General features: G+C 44.4%; 1 protein-coding gene across 1 annotated transcript in view; it reads right to left on the bottom strand.

The window, feature by feature from the left end:
• The window catches only part of LOC141056272 (galectin-8-like), a 70,575-nt gene extending 53,635 nt beyond the window's left edge, over nucleotides 1–16,940 (bottom strand). The window contains exons 1-4 of the mRNA XM_073553014.1: nucleotides 16,539–16,940; nucleotides 13,986–14,074; nucleotides 12,985–13,186; nucleotides 6,766–6,885 (exon numbers count right to left, since the gene is read on the bottom strand). Of these exons, the coding sequence (XP_073409115.1) occupies nucleotides 6,766–6,885; nucleotides 12,985–13,186; nucleotides 13,986–14,074; nucleotides 16,539–16,565 (438 nt within the window). The 5' untranslated portion in view covers nucleotides 16,566–16,940. The remainder of the gene's footprint in view (nucleotides 1–6,765; nucleotides 6,886–12,984; nucleotides 13,187–13,985; nucleotides 14,075–16,538) is intronic.
• Between the last annotated feature and the right edge of the window lie 4,627 nt (nucleotides 16,941–21,567).

Genomic DNA, 21,567 nt, shown 5'->3' with positions numbered 1-21,567 from the left:
AAGAAAATTTGGAACCTCTGATCCAAAATTTAGAAAAGGAATTGGGAAGGTATGAAAAAATATCGTTGTCCTGGATGGCCAGGATACAGTCCTTTAAAATGGTTTTCTTACCCAAAATATTGTATGTGCTCAGATGCCTACCCATTAAAATTTCTCACAAAACCCTGATGAAACTTCAATCGTTGACTAACAAATTTGTCTGGGGTAATAAAAGGGCTAGGGTCGCAGGTAAAGTGTTATATCCCCCATATGACTTAGGGGGATTGGGCACCCCAAACATAACGGCATATTATAAAGCCTTACTAATTGAATCACTAAAGGAATGGTGGCGTCCAGGTAATTCACATAGATGGGCTCAGATTGAAAATTTCCTGTCCCGCCAGGGCTCGGTCAGAAGAATGATGGAAGCAGAATATTTGAGCCGTTCACGGTTCTCCCCGTGTGTTCCCACCATGTCAGCCTCCCTGGAGGTCTGGCGAAATGACTTGATTCATAAGATTCAGATTCCTCTTTCAGAGATTTCCCTCAAGTCGTTGGAATCTCAAATACCCTTTTTGAATCTGGCCAGGTGGGAGGGATCGGGCATTACAGTGCTGGCGGATCTATACTCTGATTTGGGTGTTAACCCCTTTAATGAAATAGTACGGAAACACCCCTCTTTAAAGGGCTGTTTCTATCAACACATCCAAATTAGTCATTTTCTGGCCTCTAAATTTCCTCCAAAGTCGAATCCTCTGTTACCTACAACAAAGGCCTTGGTATTTAAAAAGATAATTAAATCCAAAGGTATCTCCTCAACAAAGAAATGGCTCAATAACCCCCCTGAAGAGCAAAAATCTCCTTATATGAATAAATGGGACGTGGAGTTGAGTGTCTCTACCTCTCCTTCAAACTGGCACTCGGCTTCAGCAAATATCCAAAAATATTCCAAGTGTATAAATCATCTGGAGCAACTGAAAAAAGTACACCTGCGATGGTATCGGTCCCCAGCCAACTTAGCACAGTTCCTCCCAAATTATTCGCCACATTGTTGGAAGGGCTGCCTCCAAAAGGGTACTCTTGGTCACTGCTGGTGGGATTGTCCCAAGGTTTTCTCGTTCTGGTTGGAGGTGTTTGGCCTGATGGGTGAGCTGACAGGCAATCCTATTAATCCGAATCCGGGTCTGGCAGTGCTAAACGTGGGTATAGAGGAGTTCTCTTGGGAATCGAGGGGATTATTAGTTCACATTCTAGTTGCTGCCAGATATTGCATAAGTAGCTATTGGAAATCCCCAAAGACACCTACATTAGTTGAACTATATAACCGAATTAATCTCCAATGCCAATATGAGTTCTGTCTGGCTCACTCCATCCGCGCCAAAAACAAAATACTTCAGACTTGGGACACGTGGCTAAACTCTGTATATGCATCCCCTGTCAGGCATCTGTTTCCAGGGCAAACTGTCTGAGATTAATAAAATGGGTCAAATAGGGTCAAAGAGAGTGTTACGCAGGGAGTTCATCCGTACCAACTTCTCCACCATTACAGAAGATCGACTCTCCACTCTACTCTCAAGATCACATCTCACCACCTGTGCACTCGACCCGATCCCATCCCACTTCATCCCAAACCTCACCACAGTCTTCATCCCAACCCTAACCCATCTCTTCAACCTGTCACTAACAACTGGTGTTTTCCCCTCAAGCTTTAAACATGCCTCCATCACACCTATCCTCAAAAAGCCCTCTCTTGACCCATCCTCTGTATCTAGCTATCGCCCTATATCACTTCTCCCATACGCCTCCAAGCTACTGGAACAACACGTCTACCTTGAACTGTCCTCCCATCTCTCTTCTTGCTCCCTCTTCGACCGCTTACAATCTGGCTTCCGGTCACACCACTCCACTGAAACTGCCCTTACTAAGGTCACCAATGACCTCTTAACTGCCAAGAGCAAGCGACACTACTCTGTCCTCCTCCTCCTGGACCTGTCGGCTGCCTTTGACACAGTGGACCATTCCCTATTATTACAGACCCTCTCATCCCTCGGCATCACAGACTTGGCCCTCTCCTGGATCTCATCATACCTAACAGACCGGACATTCAGCGTCTCCCACTCACACACCACCTCCTCACCTCGCCCCCTATCTGTCGGAGTCCCACAAGGTTCAGTCCTTGGGCCCCTGCTGTTCTCTATTTACACCTTTGGCCTGGGACAGCTCATAGAATCTCATGGCTTTCAGTATCATCTTTATGCTGATGACACACAGATCTACATCTCTGGACCAGATATCACCTCCCTACTAACCAGAATCCCTCAATGTCTGTCCACTATTTCATCCTTCTTCTCCACTAGATATCTGAAACTCAACATGGAAAAAACAGAACTCATCATCTTTCCCCCATCTCACGTGACCCCCCCTACGAACCTATCAATTACAGTAAATGACTGCCCACTCTCCCCAGTCCCACAAGCTCGCTGCCTTGGAGTAATCCTTGACGCTGATCTCTCCTTCAAACCACATATCCAAACCCTTTCCACCTCCTGCCGACTTCAACTCAAAAATATTTCACGCATCCGTTCATTCCTCACCCAAGAATCTGCAAAAACCCTAGTCCATGCCCTCATCATCTCTCGCCTTGACTACTGCAACCTCATGCTCTGTGGCCTCCCCTCAAACACTCTCGCACCCCTCCAATCTATTCTAAACTCTGCTGCCCGACTAATCCACCTGTCCCCCCGCTATTCCCCAGCTTCTCCCCTCTGTCAATCCCTTCACTGGCTCCCAATTGCCCAGAGACTCCATTACAAAACCCTAACCATGACATACAAAGCAATCCACAACCTGTCTCCTCCATACATCTGTGACCTCGTCTCCCGGTACTTTCCCGCACGCAACCTCCGATCCTCACAAGATCTCCTTCTGTACTCCCCTCTTATCTCCTCTTCCCACAATCGCATACAAGATTTCTCTCGCGCATCACCCCTACTCTGGAACTCTCTACCACAACATATCAGACTCTCACCTACCATCGAAACCTTCAAAAAGAGCCTGAAGACCCACCTCTTCCGACAAGCCTATAACCTGCAGTAACCACCGATCGACCAAACCGCTGCACGACCAGCTCTACCCTCGCCTACTGTATTATCACCCATCCCTTGAAGATTGTGAGCCCTCGCGGGCAGGGTCCTCTCTCCTCCTGTACCAGTTATGACTTGTATTGTTTAAGATTATTGTACTTGTTTTTATGTATACCCCTCCTCACATGTAAAGCGCCATGGAATAAATGGCGCTATAACAATAAATAATAATAATAATAAAGTACCACATGTCAATATTCAAGGTGTTTATAACTCTGTTGTTGTTACTGCTCGGGCTACCCCGGAACGCCATCTAATTCCCTACCTCCCCCCTCCCCCTCCCTGGTTGCATCTTTGCAACCATCCATGGTTCTCCCCCCCCCCCACCTCTTTCTCCCCTCCCTTTTCTTATCTTCCTTTCTTACTCTCTGGTTCTAGTTGTTTGGAACCCTCGTTTTGAGGATTAAAGAGTAAATTGGTAGGTTGACTCTATACGTATTGGGTGTTGATTAACCAAAAAAAAGTTGCAACGGACATGATTGTTGGTGGTGTGATAGGAAATGTGAATCATAATCAAAGGATTTAATACCACGTGTTACAGCGTTGTTCTCTTTGTGTATTATTGCCAATGATACCTGAATTTCTCCTATTTGTAATGTAACTTCCTACAATAAAAATTGATTGAAAAAAAAAAAATAGCAACCAATCACAGCGCAGCTTTCATTTTACCCAAGCGGTTTATGAAATGTCAGCTGAGTTCCGATTGGTTGCTATGGGCAGTGAAGTGAGTTGTTGCTAGGTGACACAAAGAAAAGAAGGGTTTTCTGGTAATCTATAGAAATACAACTACATTTTGCTTAGCAACAGCTTCCTTCCTTCACCTCCGCTGAGAGGCCTAACATCACTCTGAAAAACTGCATCCATCTTTGTAATAATGAGGTCACGGAGGTTCACAAAGAAGTCCACAAAGACCCCAAAAGTCCACAGTGAGGGGAAACAACGCCCCAATCAGGACCTCTCCCCATCATCAGTGGTTAAGCGCACACCAATGTATTCAGACACGTTTCGGATGACACTTAGAAGTCTGGACAGCGGTAGCCATCGGCTGTTGCTAGATGCTTGAGCTTTCCACCTGTAGATAGGGGCTTACTGAAGGCCCCCATCACATCACCGCCAGCTTTGGACTTCAAGGCAGATCATTATATTCACGATTTACTGCAATACTGTGATATTACAGTATATAGTACAATCAAGAAAAGTGATTTCAGGTTGAAGTCTCCTTCTAAAAGATAAAAAAAAAATATGCAAGTTCAAATCCCTCCTTCCCAAAACCAAAAATAAGGAAAAAAAAGGATAAAAAATAAACATATAAAATATTAAAAGCAAGGTTTAGAGGCGTGGCACATTGAAAGGGCAGGATTAGAGGTGTGGCATGTTGATAGGGCAGGATAAGAGGTGTGGCACATTGATAGGGCAGGATAAGAGGTGTGGCACATTGATAGGGCAGGGTTAGAGGCATGGCACATTGATAGGGCAGGATTAGAGATGTGGCATGTTGATAGGGCAGGATTAGAGATGTGGCACATTGATAGGGCAGGATTAGAGATGTGGCACATTGATAGGGCAGGATTAGAGATGTGGCACATTGATAGGGCAGGATTAGAGGCGTGGCACATTGATAGGGCAGGGTTAGAGGCATGGCACATTGATAGGGCAGGATAAGAGGTGTGGCACATTGATAGGGCAGGATTAGAGGTGTGGCACATTGATAGGGCAGGATTAGAGGTGTGGCACATTGATAGGGCAGGATTAGAGATGTGGCATGTTGATAGGGCAGGATAAGAGGTGTGGCATATTGATAGGGCAGGGTTAGAGGCATGGCACATTGATAGGGCAGGATTAGAGGTGTGGCACATTGATAGGGCAGGATTAGAGGTGTGGCACATTGATAGGGCAGGATTAGAGATGTGGCATGTTGATAGGGCAGGATTAGAGGCGTGGCACATTGATAGGGCAGGATTAGAGGTGTGGCACATTGATAGGGCAGGATTAGAGGTGTGGCACATTGATAGGGCAGGATTAGAGATGTGGCACATTGATAGGGCAGGATTAGAGGTGTGGCACATTGATAGGGCAGGATTAGAGGTGTGGCACATTGATAAGGCAGGATAAGAGGTGTGGCACATTGATAGGGCAGGGTTAGAAGTGTGGCACATTGATAAGGCAGGATTAGAGGTGTGGCATGTTGATAGGGCAGGATTAGAGGTGTGGCATATTGATAGGGCAGGGTTAGAGGCATGGCACATTGATAGGGCAGGATAAGAGGTGTGGCACATTGATAGGGCAGGATTAGAGATGTGGCACATTGATAGGGCAGGATTAGAGGTGTGGCACATTGAAAGGGCAGGATTAGAGATGTGGCATGTTGATAGGGCAGGATAAGAGGTGTGGCATATTGATAGGGCAGGGTTAGAGGCATGGCACATTGATAGGGCAGGATTAGAGGTGTGGCACATTGATAGGGCAGGATTAGAGGTGTGGCACATTGATAGGGCAGGATTAGAGATGTGGCATGTTGATAGGGCAGGATTAGAGGCGTGGCACATTGATAGGGCAGGATTAGAGGTGTGGCACATTGATAGGGCAGGATTAGAGGTGTGGCACATTGATAGGGCAGGATTAGAGATGTGGCACATTGATAGGGCAGGATTAGAGGTGTGGCACATTGATAGGGCAGGATTAGAGGTGTGGCACATTGATAAGGCAGGATAAGAGGTGTGGCACATTGATAGGGCAGGGTTAGAAGTGTGGCACATTGATAAGGCAGGATTAGAGGTGTGGCATGTTGATAGGGCAGGATTAGAGGTGTGGCATGCTGATAGGGCAGGATAAGAGGTGTGGTACATTGATAGGGCAGGGTTATAGGTGTGGCACATTGACAGTGCAGGATTAGAGGTGTGGCACACATATAAGGAAGGATTAGAGATGTGGGATGTTGATAGGGCAGGATTAGAGGTGTGGCATGTTGATAGGGAAGGATTAGAGATTTGGCACGTTGATAGGTCAGGATTAGAGGTGTGGCACATTGATAGGGCACGATTAGAGGCGTGGCACAATGATAGGGCAGGATTACAGGTGTGGCACATTGATAGGGCAGGATTAGAGGTGTGGCACACTGATAGGGAAGGATTAGAGATGCGGCATGTTGATAGGGCAGGATTAGAGGTGTGGCACGCTGATAGGGAAGGATTAGAGGTGTGGCATGTTGATAGGGCAGGATTAGAGGTGTTTCACATTGATATGGCAGGATTAGAGGTGTGGTACACTGATAGGGCAGGGTGAGAGGTGTAGCATGTTGACAGGGCAGGATTAGAGGTGTGGCATATTGATTGGATGCGATTAGAAGTGTGGCACGTGGATTGGGTGGGTTAGAGGCATGACACGTGGATTAGACAGGGAACACGTGGCATTACATTAAAAAAACCTTAATGGGTTCCTATCAGTATATTTGAACTTACCCTAAGTCCACTTTCAAACAAGCCTATCATTGGCTCACTTGGGCGCTAGACCGCAGGTCTAAGGATCTACACTGACAGCTACAAAGGTGCCCACAATGAGCCCATCTAAAACAGTCCCGTAAGAAACCTTCTGATAAATGAGAAATAAAATAAAGGTGTAAGCGGAGCTGTACGAACTCACTTACCCCTTGTGATTGTATCTCAATTTTGGTTAGCTTAATGCCGCCCATCAGTATCACAGCGTTGACCCGGTGAAGAGGAATCCTGTGAGTAAACCCCATAAAGTGACGTCCACTTACGGAAACCTGGAAGAGAGACCCGTATCAGATAGAGAAAAAGGCAACAATGGAGGAGGGAGAGAATAAAATGGTCAGAGCTGGTTCTCTAATTGTACCTTTAATATATAAGTGACACTACAGTTGTCCATAAGTGTTAAAGGGGTTTTTCCAAAATCTAAAGTATCTAAGGTCACTTGATATAGCTCCCCATGTTCAGCATAGCCAATCAGTCTTCCACACACTCTGATTACTTCCTCCTTTTTGTCTATTTAATCTTTTTTTTTAACCTCTGAATGGAGAATAGCCCTTTAATAACCCCTTATCTTCCCGACATATATGGACGGAGACACTTAAAGGGGTTATCCAGACTTGAACTTAACATCTTCAGTCAATCTATGTGAGAGCAGCATTTTGAATCCTCCCAACGCTCACACCGGTGCTCCGATGCACATGCTGTGAGGATTCTCCTGCGCCAACACAGGGAGCAGGCAGCTACGTGACCACAAATATGCAATTTACATTCGTAAAGCATGTGACTGTAAGGAGGTGGCGGGGACCCTCACATGCCTCCTCTCCCCTGGTAGCTGCTCACAGGATTACACGTGGAACCTCATTTTTTATTAATCTGAAAAGTAATGTTTATGTACTGTAATGTCATGTGTCTGTCAGGTACTGTGTATAGAATTTGGGCTAGGATAGGATCTTAGATAGTATAGGACCGTAGGGGATTTAGACTACAGGGGGGCACATTAGAGATAGAGAATAGAATAGATAGGAGTGTTAGTTAGCATAGGGATTTAGCAGTTGGGAGGAGTTACAGTGCAGGGCAATGCAGAGCCAGGGATATAGGAAAGGGTCTTCCTGTATAGGCAGCAGAGCTCGGGCAGGCTTGCCCAGGGCGAGGTGTGAGCAGCAGATGAAGCAGACGGATGGCCATGGGAATAAAGCTGCTATGGCAGTAAGGGGCCCCAGGCAGAGAATAGTGCAGATGGGCACCACCTCAACAGGATCATTCTCAAGAGCAATCTGGGGTCTACGACAAGGGCGGGAGCAGCTGAGATGGAACTTCCGCCACCTTTCCCAATCGGAACTGGACGAGGGGTTGACAAGGAGCTGGAGATGCTAGAGGCATGGTTGGGACACAGATTGTACAAAGATATGGTAAGGATTGCCAGGAAAAGGGAGAATGTGCTGCTAGTAAGGATCGAGGCTGCCCGGATAGCAGGGAAAGATAAGAAGATGTCTATGTATTTGGCCTGTGCTGTCAGTGTAATGAATGCCCTTTTGATTGGTAAAGTTCAACTGTTGGAAAAGAACTGTAACTCTTGGGTGTTTTGTGGAACTTAGAAATATGGAGCCGTAGTGACAGAACTGGAAAGTACTCTGACAGTGACCATAAGGGTTCTGCTGCAAAAAGGGACATTTCCTGATTGAGGATACTTCACACTAGACCTCAAGCAGCTTGGATTATGTGTCTCTACACTCTTCCTCCAGACTCTGGGACCTTGATTTCCAAGGTCTAGTGTGAAGTTTCCACAATCAGGGAAGGTTTGGGGAGCCATGTCATCTGCTGGTGTAGGTCCACTGTGTTTTATCAAGACCAAAGTCAGCGCAGCCGTCTACCAGGACATTTTAGAGCATTTCATGCTTCCCTCTGCCGACAAGCTTTTTGGAGATGGAAATTCTCCAGCAGGACTTGGCACCTGTCCACACTGCCAAAAGTACCAATACCTAGTTTACAAACAACAGTATCACTGTGCTTGATTGGCCAGTAAACTCGCCTGACCTTAACCCCATAGAGAATTGTCAAGAGGAAGATGAGAGACACCAGACCCAACAATGCAGACGACCTAAAGGCTGCTATCAAAGCAACCTGGGCTGCCATAACCCCTCAGCAGTGCCACAGGCTGATCGCCTCCAAGCCACGCCGCATTCATTTAGTAATTGATGCCAAAGGAGCCCCGACCAAGTATTGAGTGCATTTACTGAACATACATTTCAGTAGGCCAACATTTCAGATTTTAAAATCATTTTTCAAGCTGGTGTTATAAAGTATTCTAATTCACTGAGATAATGACTTTTGGGTTTCCATTGGCTGTAAGCCATAATCATCAACATTGAGTTAAAGAAAACAGCACGGTCTTGTGAGGAGCGCTAAGGCAGAGATTAGATCCAGGCAATATAAGTTAAAAGGCACAAACCTTTATTATCCACTATTACAAGCCTCCCAACCATCCCGGACCCAGCGGGACAGTCCCGAGTTTGACAGTCTGCCCCACTGTCCCGGCCGGGAGTTTACTTTTCCCGCACTGCACTGATAAGCCGCCACGCCCCCCCATGCACCGACTCCATCCATTCCTCGCCGCCCTCCCAGAGAGACCCACCAGAGCTCCTCACTGCTAATAAATCCCAGCAATGACGTCGCTAGGCTGCTCTTTGCGCACAGGACCTGTGATGAGGTCACAGGAGGGGAGGAGTCAGGAGTCACATGATCAGGGGCCTCAGTGTATGCAGGACTCTGCTGTGCTGGTTGTCATGGTGCTGGATGAGGGGAAGTTTATGTTTGGGGTCAGGAGGGGTTTACAGGGTGGAAGCAGCAGAGCTGTGTCTGTACGAGGAGTACGGAGCGGAGCCATGTGTATACGAGGTGTATGAAGCAGAGCTGTGTGTGTACTTGGTGTACGGAGCAGAGTTGTGTGTGTACGGATTGGAGCCCTGTGTGTATGAAGTGTAAGGAGCCATGTGTGTGTACGGGTGTACGGAGCGGAGCCGCGTGAGTATAGGGTGTGCGGAGTGGAGCCGTGTGTGTACAAGGTGTACGGAGCTGAGTCATGTGTGTACTTGGTGTACGGAGCGGAGTTGTGTGTGTACGGATTGGAGCCCTGTGTGTATGAAGTGTAAGGATCCATGTGTGTGTACGGGTGTACGGAGCGGAGCCATGTGTGTACGGGGTGTACGAAACGCAGCCCTGTGTGTACGAAGTGTACGAAGCTGAGCCGTGTGTGTACAAGGTTTACAGTGTGGAGCCAGGTGTGTACTGAGTGGAGCCGTGTGTGTATAAGGTGTACGGAGCGGAACCCTGTGTGTACGAGGCATACAAAGTGGAACCGTGTGTATGAGGTGTGCAGAGCCGTACATGCACAAGGTGTATGGTGGGGAGCGTTCATACCTCCCAACCGTCCCAGATCCAGCGGGACAGTCCCGATTTTGAGAGTCTGCCCCGCTGTCCCAGCCAGGAGTTTACTTTTCCCGTGGACACAGGAGTACACAGCGGAGCCCTGAGGAGCACTTTAAAACTTGCACGTGATATTCCACCAGAAGTGATGTGCTGGAAGTTGACCAGAAATGAGGTAATTTCGGGAGGAGATTGTTATGGAACCATGGAGGCACTTCAGGGAATGCTTCAGATCCATCACCAAGACCTCCTCTGACAGCGTGGACAGGGGGATTGCCTTGGAATCGGGGATGCCGGCCATGTGAGCGGATCATGATATGTCCTGCATCGGGAGGCTCAGGTGGGCATTACAATGGGAGCCAGGCTGCTATAGTATCTTTATAGGATCTTTCTTTCTCTTTCTGTTTCTTTCTCTCTCTCTGATCTTTCTTTCCCTCTCTAATCTTTCTTTCTTTCTCTCGCTGTTCTTTCTTTCTCTCTCTAATCTTTCTTTTTTTCTTTCTCTCTCTCTGTTCTTTCTTTCTCTCTCTGTTCTTTCTTTCTTTCTCTTTCTTTATTTCTTTCCCCTCTTTCTTTCTCTCTCTTTGTTCTTTCTTTCTCTTTCTTTCTCTCTGTTCTTACTTTATTTCCCCTTTCTTTCTCTCGCTCTCTGTTCTTTCTTTCGCTCTGTCTTATTTTTCTCTTTCCCCTTTCTCTCTCTGTTCTTCCTTTCTTTCTCTCTCTGTTCTTTCTTTTTCTCTCTCTGTTCTTTCTTTCTCTCTCTGCTCGTTATTTCTTTCTCTCTCTCTGTTCTTTCATTCTCTCTGTTTTCTTTCTTTCGACTCTTTCTCTGTTCTTTGTTTGTTTGATTGTTTCTTTCTCTCTCTCTGTTCTTTCTTTCTTTCCCCTCTTTCTTTCTCTCTCTGTTCTTTCTTTCGCTCTTTGTTCTTTCTTTCTTCCCCTCTTTCTTTCTTTGTCACTGTTCTTCCTTTCTCTCTCTCTGTTCTTTCATTCTCTCTCTGTTCTTTCTTTCCCCTCTTTCTCTCTCTGTTCTTTCTTTGTTTCTTTCGTTCTCTCTCTGTTCTTTCTTTCCCCTCTCTTTCTTTCTTTCGTTCTTTCTTTCCTTCTTTCTTTTCCCTATTTCTTTCTCTCTTTCTGTTCTTTCTTTCATTCGTTCTCTCTCTGCTCTCTTTTTTTCTCTCTCTGTTTTTTCTTTCTCTCTCTATTCTTTCTTGCCCCTCTTTCTTTCTCTTTCTGTTCTTTCTTTCTTTCTCTCTCTGTTCTTTCTTTCTCTCTCTTTTCTTTCTTTCTCTCTCTGTTTGTTTCTTCTTTCTCTCTCTATTCTTTTCTTTATCTATTTTGTTTTCTTTCTCTCTCTATTGTTTTCTTTCTCTCTCTCTGTTCTTTCTTTCCCTCTCTCCTTTCTTTCTCTCTCTGCTTTCTTTTTTCTCTCTCTGTTCTTTCTTTCATTTTCTGTTCTTTCTATCTTTCTCTCTCTGTTCTTTCTTTCTCTCCCTGTTCTTTCTTTTTTCTCTCTCTCCTTTCTTTCTTTCTCTTTCTCTCTGTTTTCTTTTTTCTCTCTCTCTGTTACTTCTTTCTTTTACTCGGTACCAGTCAGTGTGCCCACAGTACCAGCCACGGTGCCCATAATGTCAGCCACTGTGTCTTCAGGACCTATCATCACGTGAGGTGGAACACAGGAGGACCTTACACCGGCAGTGTGTCTCAACGCTGTGTCTCAAACAAACTGGACCACGCTTCACTCGGCGCTACAGCCCTCCGCTCTTCACTGTTTACCGGGGTTTTGCAGGGGTGCATAACCCTAGAAGGTTAGTGGCCTCTTGGCTCAGCTACAAGCATTCTCCATTATTTTAAAGGGTGCTACTTATGTGAGCTCCCTTATCTTGTTTTATTTTGCATAATCATCAACATTAACAGAAAAAAACATGTGTAATAGATCACTCTGTGTGTAATGACTCTATAGAATAAATGAGTTTTACTTTTTCTATTGAAGAGCGGATATAAATTAACTTTTTGATGATATTCTAATATTGTGAGAAACACCTGTAGATAATAGATAATGATAGATAGATAGATAATGGATAGACAGATAATAGATAGATAATAGATGGTAGATAGTTAGATAGATAGATAATACATAGATAGATAGATAATATATAGATAGATAATAGATACATAATACATAGTTAGATGATAGATAGATAGATAGATAGATAGATAAATAGATAGATTATAGATAGATAATTATCGATAGATAGATAATAGATAAATAATAGATAGAGCATCATACATGACTTTTCAGGACATTTGGCAGTTTTGCCAAACTTATGATCTGTGGGAAAAGTTCAACAAAGCTGGAAAAATCCAAATTCAATGCTGCGCTCATCTCTACGTGCTACAGTATATATGATTTTACATTGAAAGTAATAAGTACGCTCCCTCTAGTGGTGACTCCATACATGACTACGAAACAAATTCCGAGTCCTGATTTGGAAAAACTGGGTCCTGAAATATAATAAAAACTATATATCATGACACATCACATTCACTGCAAACAATTGTGGATTGTTTATGTCCCTCTTTGGGCTCTTTTCGCTTTTTTTTTTTTTTCATTTTTGGGCCAATAAAATTCAGAGCTTGTTTTTTTGTGATACGAGCTGTAGTTTTTATTATAACCATCTTGGGGTCTATGCAATTTTTTTTCTAATTATTTTTCCATTGTTTGGAGTGATGGAGTGACCAAAAAACAGTGATTCTGCCATTTCATTTTTTTTTTTGTTTCCATGGGATAAATATTCTGATGTTTTGTCAGTTCAGACAGTTACACACACGGTGATATTAAATGTTAGCTTTTAGAGGATACACAGAATTCTTTTTTTTTTTTTTTTTTATTAAAATCAGAGACGCTTCAGAAAAAAAGTTTATAAAAGTTTGGCTTCATGTAAACCTACTTTGTATTCATTGCTTGTAATTAGAATCTCGATTCCAAACTGCTGCCCCCTATGAAACGGCACCTCGGAATTGACTTCTCTTTTCCCCCAATTATTACTTTCCCTCGTGTTGCAGACAACGAGTCCTTCATCAAATCGTGGATTGAAATGGAAGGCGATATCATCCTCATAGGTACTGCCGCACTTGAAATTCATAGAAAACCTAAAAAAAAAAATTAGCATATAACTAAGATTATATGGGTGCAATCAGCATAGGATTGGGAACTTTCTATGACAGTCTTGGAAAGATTTGTGTCTCTCCAGTACTTTGGAGATAGTCTTGGTTTCCAAATACTAACCAGTAGTTCTTCTAAATAAAGTGTCCTTGCAACTCTTCATTAAGGGGTGTATAAACAAGGATCATTCTACCAAAGGGGTGTGGTCCGGGAAAAAGGGGTGTGATATCCAAAAGAGATTTATCATGCAAAAGAGGCGTGGGCTGCAAAAGAGGTGTGGTCTTCAAAATGGGTATGGTCTGTAGAATGGGTATGATCCTCAAATGAGGTGTGATCTGCAAAAAGTGTAGAGTCATCAAAGGGGGGCATTCTGAAAAAAAGTGTGGCCTTAAAGGGTTCATGGTAAGAAAAGTGGTGTAGTCTGTAAAAAGAGTGGTCTTCAAAAGGGTTCTGCAAAAAAGTGTGGTCTTCAAAAGGAGTGTGGTCTACTAATGGGGGCATAGAATCTTCCTGTAGATAACATTTCATGGAAACCATGCAATAAAAGAAAGTGACCACTTCATAGTGAATCATTTCCCCATAGCTGCGGCCTGAATATGGAGGTGCAGTAACACGGCATCTTGTGCACCTTCTCACCAGCAACGTTTCCAGGTCAAGGAGAAGGACAATCTGGGGTAACTAGCGGAGTGACTTCTTTTTTTTAACTTTACTTTCACTTAGATTTTCTTAGAAAATAAATAATCAACACAACATAATAATATATAATTAAAGAAAAGAAATACTAACCTTTCGGCCTCGGGAAGGACGCCCCCACTGATAATGACTACGGTGCCATTCTTGATGCCGCTGTGAAAATGGGCGGTGTATGGAACAGGCTGGAGAGCGAAGGTCACAATCGTAAAAGAAATATGGCTCAGAAGTAAGGAAGGAGAGGAATGATACGGTGTCAGTTTGTAAAGTGATCTGTGGTTACATTTCTAGAAACATTTTGGAAATAAAGGAATCAAACCTTTGCCAATATCACCAGTGGCTCTGAGTCCCACTTTCTTAGTCTAGTGCAGGGTAGAAATATATTTTCTTATCACTGATTAGTTATTTAAAAGGTTGTTCCACAAAATTTAATTATTCCCTATCCCAACGGTCAGACCCCCTACAATCCTGATAATGGGCTATGGAATCTCAAGAACAGTGGTGGGCATGTGCCGTATCGGCTCCACTCACGGTATACGGGACTGTTGGAAATAGCCAAGCGTTGTTCTCAGTAGTCCCACAGATAATGAGTGGAGCCCAGGTCAAGCTTGGGCACCTCCATTCTGTTCATGCCGTTCTCATGGTTCTAGGGCCTCAATCTACTGATCGATAGGGGTCCCCCAACAATCAGCTGTCTAGCGTTTATCCTGTGGATAGGAGATAGCTTTGTTTTTTGAGGGATAACCCTCTAAGGTAAAGGTTTCAACACAACATTGAAAATCAATGGTTTCCGATCCCCCTTATTCACCTGACCCAGACCCCTGCGAGACTTCTTATTCCCAAGAAAAATTTTTTTTAAAGGGAAAGTGTTTTCAGGATGTAGAAGAGGTTAAGAAAAAATAGCTGGACTCTTAACAGCATTAGCTCAGAAGAAAATAAAAAATATGTCAAACAGTGGAAAAAAACATTGGGACAAGTGCAGGTCATCTAATGGACGGGATTGTGATGGGGATGAATGTTTTCAAGATGCTATCGAAAAAATTTAAACAAGTAATTCTTTTTTTGGGGTACGGTACCTATATATCAGCTTTATCCATCAGGGCCATGATAATATAAAATTAACATTATTATTAACACAATAGTTGCCAACTTTGGTTTTCTCTGGAATCCTGGGCATAAGAAGCACGCCTAGCAGTAGGCGTTCCGGGGGAGTTCCCAGGAGAATTGGTGCAACCCCAGAGGGTTGGGGGCGAAATGTAAACACTCCAAAATATCTTGTCAACAATGTAACACCTCAATCAAAATATTGCTAACTGGACTGTGTGTAGACGATGATGCACACTGCTTATATGAGGTCTATGCTACATACAAGTTGTGAACAGAACCTTACCGGCATAAGTGCTACCTATGCAGAGCGCCGCAGTCGAGATGAAGTAAGCAGGCAGTATGGCTACGTGGTTAGGTGTGAGGCTTTCTACCCTGTATGTTTAGGACAATCTAATATTTGAGGCTAGTATTGCTCGTTATCAAGAGCTAAAACTGTTGTGATTGGAGCTAACTCTGATCCCAGAAGTCACTTTGTGGTCCGGCTGACCACTGGTGGACGCAGAGCTTAAAGGCTCCTGTCCAAGAAGAGTATGATGGCCCTCAGCAGTCCAAACGTTCTAATGCACAATTCCACCTTCTTTAGGAGTAGAATTGGCCCCCACTAGCCTCTCGGGCCCCTGTGTGGCTGCACAGGATTCACCAATATGTCCGCCCCAGGTGCCGACCATGTAATACAGCTCCTTAGCTGCGGCGCACACATCCACCGTGAATGTATGGAGAACGTCAACACCAAGGGGTTAAAGCAAACCTCAAGGTGTGTACTTGGATCCCACATATTGTATTTTCCTTGAAAAATTTTTCTGCCTACAAAGCATTTTTTTTATCATTAAAAAAGGAAAATAATATAAATCGCACCACAAAAAAACCCAAAAAAGCCAGGAGGGCATAGATTTCATGATGTTGCGCACAGGCTGCCCAAAATGTGTTAAAAACGAAAACCTATTATTCTTCAGCAGGATTTAGACTCAGACCGATGTGTACATGGCGGTTCCAAGTAAATGTCCGTAAGCTGTCAATGACTCGAAAGGGCCCAGACTGGCGTGAAAACGTGTTTTTTTATGGTCTGATGTCTCTCCAGACCCCAAAGTATAATACACAGAGGGAAGGGGTTAAAGAAAAACTAAAACATGTTCTTGCCCATCCGTACCCCACCTCTGCTGTCCTACTGCGCCCCAATCCTACACGCTCGTCTTCGTTCTTCCAGTGCCAGGTCCCTTGGTGAGTGGTACAAATGATGTGCATTGCTCTCCATTGACAGCGTGGGCTTCCGCACCGGAAGAGCCAAAGAACTGCGTGGAGAACCGGGAAGCTGAAAGTGCAGAAAGAGTCAGGGAAGGACCTAGTACAACCATCTGGCTGCCATTTTTCTAGATTCAAGGAAACCGAATCGTGAAATTTTCCAATTCGCTACAGTCTGAAATTGTTGGGAAATTGATCATGAAATCGATTTGTTACTTTTTTATTTGCTCATTTCTACATGCAATATGAAATCACAGTGATAACATGTACTCAGCATCATGCCTGGGTGCAGCCGGTACTCACGGGATAGTAGATGGGGTTGTCCGCCATGGTGAACGATGTACCAGACCAATATCTCCCGAGTTCCAAGATGATCGGAGAGGTTCTTCAGGTGATTGCCACTTATTAACTGTCTCTGCACTCCGCCTAGTGGGCAGACCTGGAAATGATTGATTGCTACAAGCGACAGCCGGTGTCACCTGCTGACTCTTGACTTCTTGTTGTCACACTTCTGTAGAAAACATTAATCCATCACTTTAGTGACCATTTTGGCTTTGTGTTTCTCTGCCAGGTCTGGAGCCACGAGTTCAGCTCACACATAAGGCAACATCCAAAGATTAATTAAAATCCGACAGGTATTTTCCTCTGCAGATTCTCGGAATGGAAGATGTGCTAGAAATGTATCCTGTAAGATCTGCGCTGCACCTTCAGGAGGATCCAGCATTTGCAGTGTAAACTCACGACTTTATTACTAACGCACTCAAACACCTTGGTATAAAGTCCAATGTTTCATAGGAAGGGTTTTTGTTTCTTACCTTTATTCGTTGTAGATTTTATTGCAGCTTGTTTTATTGATTTGGTAATAAGCGATTTTACAAGTGCTGGATCGTTACAGGTTTCAGGATAATGGTGTGCGGTGAGACCATTAGCTAATTAGGACTTGGTACATAGTGAGTGCGGCTTATCTCTCATCCAGGGCTCATCTAATCTAGACTTAAAGAGGTTTTCCCCATGAACAAAAGTTAATTTTAATCAATAGATCTTGGAATCATAATAATTTCCAGAATTGGATGTGTTTCAATAAAATGTTCCTGTGCTGAGATAATCTTATAAATGTGTCCCTGCTGTGTACTGTGTAATGGTCGTGTCTGACCATACAGGAAAATGGTCTGATCATACCACAGCTCCTGGGCAGGGGAGGAGAAAAAGAGAGTATACACATATTACAGCTCAGGATCACAGCTAATTGTTTTTGTGAGATAAAACATTTCCCTGCCTGTTATTAAACAATGTTTTTCGTCGAAGAAAGAATCATTTGTGATTCTGTGTGCTGTCCTGTCTGCATACTTCCCCCCCCTCCCGGCCAGGATCTGTGGTATGATCATACCTTGTTCCTGTATGGTCAGACACGACCATTACACAGCAGGGGCACCTTTTTAAGATTATCTCTGCACAGGAACATTTTATTTAAACACATCCAATTGTGAAAATTATTATTATTCCAAGATCTATTGATTAAAACAAACTTTTTTTTGTTGGAAAACCCCTTTAAGGGGATATCCTGGACTATTCCAGTGATTACCTCCCCTTAAGATATATCGTCAGTATCAGATCAAAGAGGATCTAACCCACAGCACTAAAACTACTCAGCAGGGGTGTAACAACTGCAGTCACATACAGTGCAAAAGTGACAGAGCCCGTGCAGGAGAGGGGTCGCCTACGCCAGCACCTATCTCAGCTGGATGTGCGTTCTGGAATGCATTGAGGTGCAGATACCCTCCGGGTCCCTGCACCAGAATACACAATGCCGGCCAATCAGAGGCCAGTAGCTGACTTTGGCATGCAAGTCACTGGCAGCACATGGCAGTGACATTATGCGCTGCATGTCACTTGGAAGCTGAAGTCAGATGACGGTCTCTGTGCCAGCTACAGAAGAGGACACTGTGCGGTGTGGGAGCTGGGAAAGGTGAGTAGAATAGTTAAAAAAAATATTTTATGTGTTAAAGAACAGTGGCAGAACGGGGGCCAGATATACCAGGATGGGCCAGAAATGGAGGACATGTATATCAGGATGGGGGATATATACCAGTAAGGGGCTCAGGATTGGGGACATAACTACAGAATCTGGAAGGGGGGAGGTGACATGTATGTCCTTATAGGATTTACATCGCTACAGGGACCCATATATCTGACCAACATGCGATGTGGGGGGCAGGTCCACATTTTGCACCAGGGTGCATTGGATTGTAGTTACGCCACTGCTCCTCAGCTATTACAGGTGCCACAAGGGCTACAAATATGCAGTATACATAGCCCGAATAGCACAGTTATGGACACTGTCTAGTGGCGTTTCTCGGGTGCTGCACCTCAGATATCATAGGGTGTCCTAGCCCTAAACTGATGCTGTTGACGTACAATGACTGTAGTTAATTTACGTAAAACTGGAAAACCCATTTTTTTCTTTTAAATCTTCATTACAGTTATTATATAAAGTGCAGGAGGAGATGTGGTTGGGGCAGGGTGCCATTCTGGTCTTCAATAATCCTACTGCACTTACTATTCAAGTTACACGGTGGCACTGCTCCTCCTTGTTGCCCTTATTTCCACATTATTGGTTCGGACGGGCACGTTCTCATTCAAGAGGGCTTTTATTTCTCATCTGGAGAGGTGGATCTTCAAAGTCCCTGGTCCAGAGGATCAGTTCTTAAGCAACACAGGCAGGTAGCGCTAAGGCAGAAAGATGGTGGAGTTGCGGTAAGGTATTATCGTGTCTGTAACAGGCTGTAGAGGAAATGCCAAACTGGTGTAGCAAAAGTGGAACAGCAGAGACAGGTGTGGTAGAACTGGAACAGCAGAGACTGATGTAGCAGAACTAGAACAACAGAGACTGATGTAGCAGAACTAGAACAACAGAGACTGATGTAGCAGAACTAGAACAACAGAGACTGATGTAGCAGAACTAGAACAACAGAGACTGATGTAGCAGAACTAGAACAACAGAGACTGATGTAGCAGAACTAGAACAACAGAGACTGATGTAGCAGAACTGGAACAACAGAGACTGATGTAGCAGAACTAGAACAACAGAGACTGATGTAGCAGAACTAGAACAACAGAGACTGATGTAGCAGAACTAGAGCAATGAATACTAATGTTGATGAGCTGGAACAGTAATGATGTAGCAGAACTTTAAAACCGTAGACTGATGTAGAAGAGCTGATACAATGGACTGTGATATAACAGAAATGTAGCTATGTTGGATCATGTAACACTGCTGGAGCACAGATGACTGGAAGGTGAAAGTTGCGCTTGCAGAGTAATGTAGAAATCCTGGAAATTTGGTCAACAAAATTGGCAGAGTTGTATTTGTAGTGTTGGGTATTATAGCAGTCCTGGAGCATTGGAGACTAGAATAGAGGAGCTGTGTTTCCAGTGGTAGTTGATCTAGCAGTCCTAGAATCAAATGAATGATGTAGCAGAGCTGGTTTAGTGAATACTGATGTAGTAGGACTGAGAAGGGGGACCATGGAATGATGTGGAGGCAGTACCACCTTAATACTAGGGCAATTTCCTGCCACCTCAGCCTAGTTTAAATGACCCAGTTGAATGACACACAGGTGAATGTTGGGCTGCTGGAACATTAAGAGGCAGAGATAATGTATGGAGCTCTTCTGATGCCAATTTAAGAACACATAGCACTGAGTATATAGAATAGATCGAGAAAGGTTGAACTTGATGAACTCGTGTCTTTTTCAATTTGTATAGCTAACTAGCTATGACACATGAGACAAATCCAGAGGCTATATGCAGAGTCCAGGACCACAGCTAAGTCATACAAATAGGAATTATATCAACAAAATGTGACAAGCTGGTGCACTATAGTCTCAGAAAATACTAGATCTTAATCAAAAAAATAAGAGTGACCAAAATTGATAAAAATCAGAGTAACAGAATGGAAGACTACATATGCAAATGTACAGTAAAGCGCGTTTCACCCGAGCTTCATCAGGGGGCATGTCACAACAGAAGCAACAAGGTGAGTATACAGTATATAGGTAAGTATAACGAATCAATGGCCAATAGTGACTAATGACACATCGTATATATACACTGCTCAAAAAAATAAAGGAAACACTAAAATACCACATCCTAGATATTTCTGAATGAAATATTCCAGCTGCAAATTTTTATTCATTGGATAGTGGAATGTGTTCAGAACAATAAAACATAATTATCAATGTAAATCAAAATGAATATCCAATGGCGGTCTGGATTTGGAATGATACTCAAAATCAAAGTGGAAAATCAAATTACAGGCTGATTCAACTTCAGGGGAAATGGCTCATGAGAAGGAAAAGATGCTCAGTATTGTGTGTGGCTTCCATGTGCCTGTATGACCTCCCTACTGTACAACGCCTGGGCATGCTCCTGATGAGGCGGTGGATGGTCTCCTAAGGGATCTCCTCCCAGACCTGGACTGAAGCATCCACCAACTCCTGGACAGTCTGTGGTGCAATGTGACGTTGATGGATGGAGCAAGGCATGATATCCCAGATGTGCTCAATCGGATTCAGGTCTGGGGAACAGGTGGGCCAGTCCATACTTTCAATGCCTTCATCTTGCAGGAACTGCTGACACACTCCAGCTACATAAGGTCTCGCAGTGTCCTGCATTAGGAAGAACCCAGGCCAACTGCACCAGCATATGATCTCATAAGGGATCTGAGGATCTCATCTCGGTACCTAATGGCAGTCAGGCTACCTCTGGTGAGCACATGGAGGGCTGTGCGACCCTACAAAGAAATGCCCTGTTACATGTGCTCAGTGTGAACCTGCTTTCATCTGTGAAGAGCACAGGGCGCCAGTGGCGAATTTGCCAATCCTGGTGTTCCGTGGCAAATGCCAAGCGTCCTGCACGGTGTTGGGCTGTGAGCACATCCCCCATATGTGGACGTCGGGCCCTCAGACCGTCCTCATGGAGTCAGTTTCTAACCATTTGTGCAGACACATGCACATTTGTGGCCTGCTGGAGGTCATTTTGCAGGGCTCTGGCAGTGCTCCTCCTGTTCCTCCTTGCACAAAGGTGGAGGTAGCAATCCTGCTGCTGGGTTGTTGCCCTCCTACGGCCCCCTCCACATCTCCTGGTGTACTGGCCTGTCTCCTGGTAGCGCCTCCAGCCTCTGGACACTACGCTGATAGACACAGCAAACCTTCTTGCCACAGCTCGCATTGATGTGCCATCCTGGATGAGCTGCACTACTTGAGCCACTTGTGAGGGTTGTAGAGTCTGTCTCATGCTACCACGAGTGTGAAAGCACAACAAACATTTAAAA

Source organism: Dendrobates tinctorius, unplaced genomic scaffold (assembly GCF_039654945.1).
Source record: "Dendrobates tinctorius isolate UK_male_01 unplaced genomic scaffold, ASM3965494v1 ptg000196l, whole genome shotgun sequence".
Classification (NCBI taxonomy): domain Eukaryota; kingdom Metazoa; phylum Chordata; class Amphibia; order Anura; family Dendrobatidae; genus Dendrobates; species Dendrobates tinctorius.
Note: the sequence above shows the minus strand (reverse complement) of the source record. Positions and strands in the feature narration are given on the sequence as shown.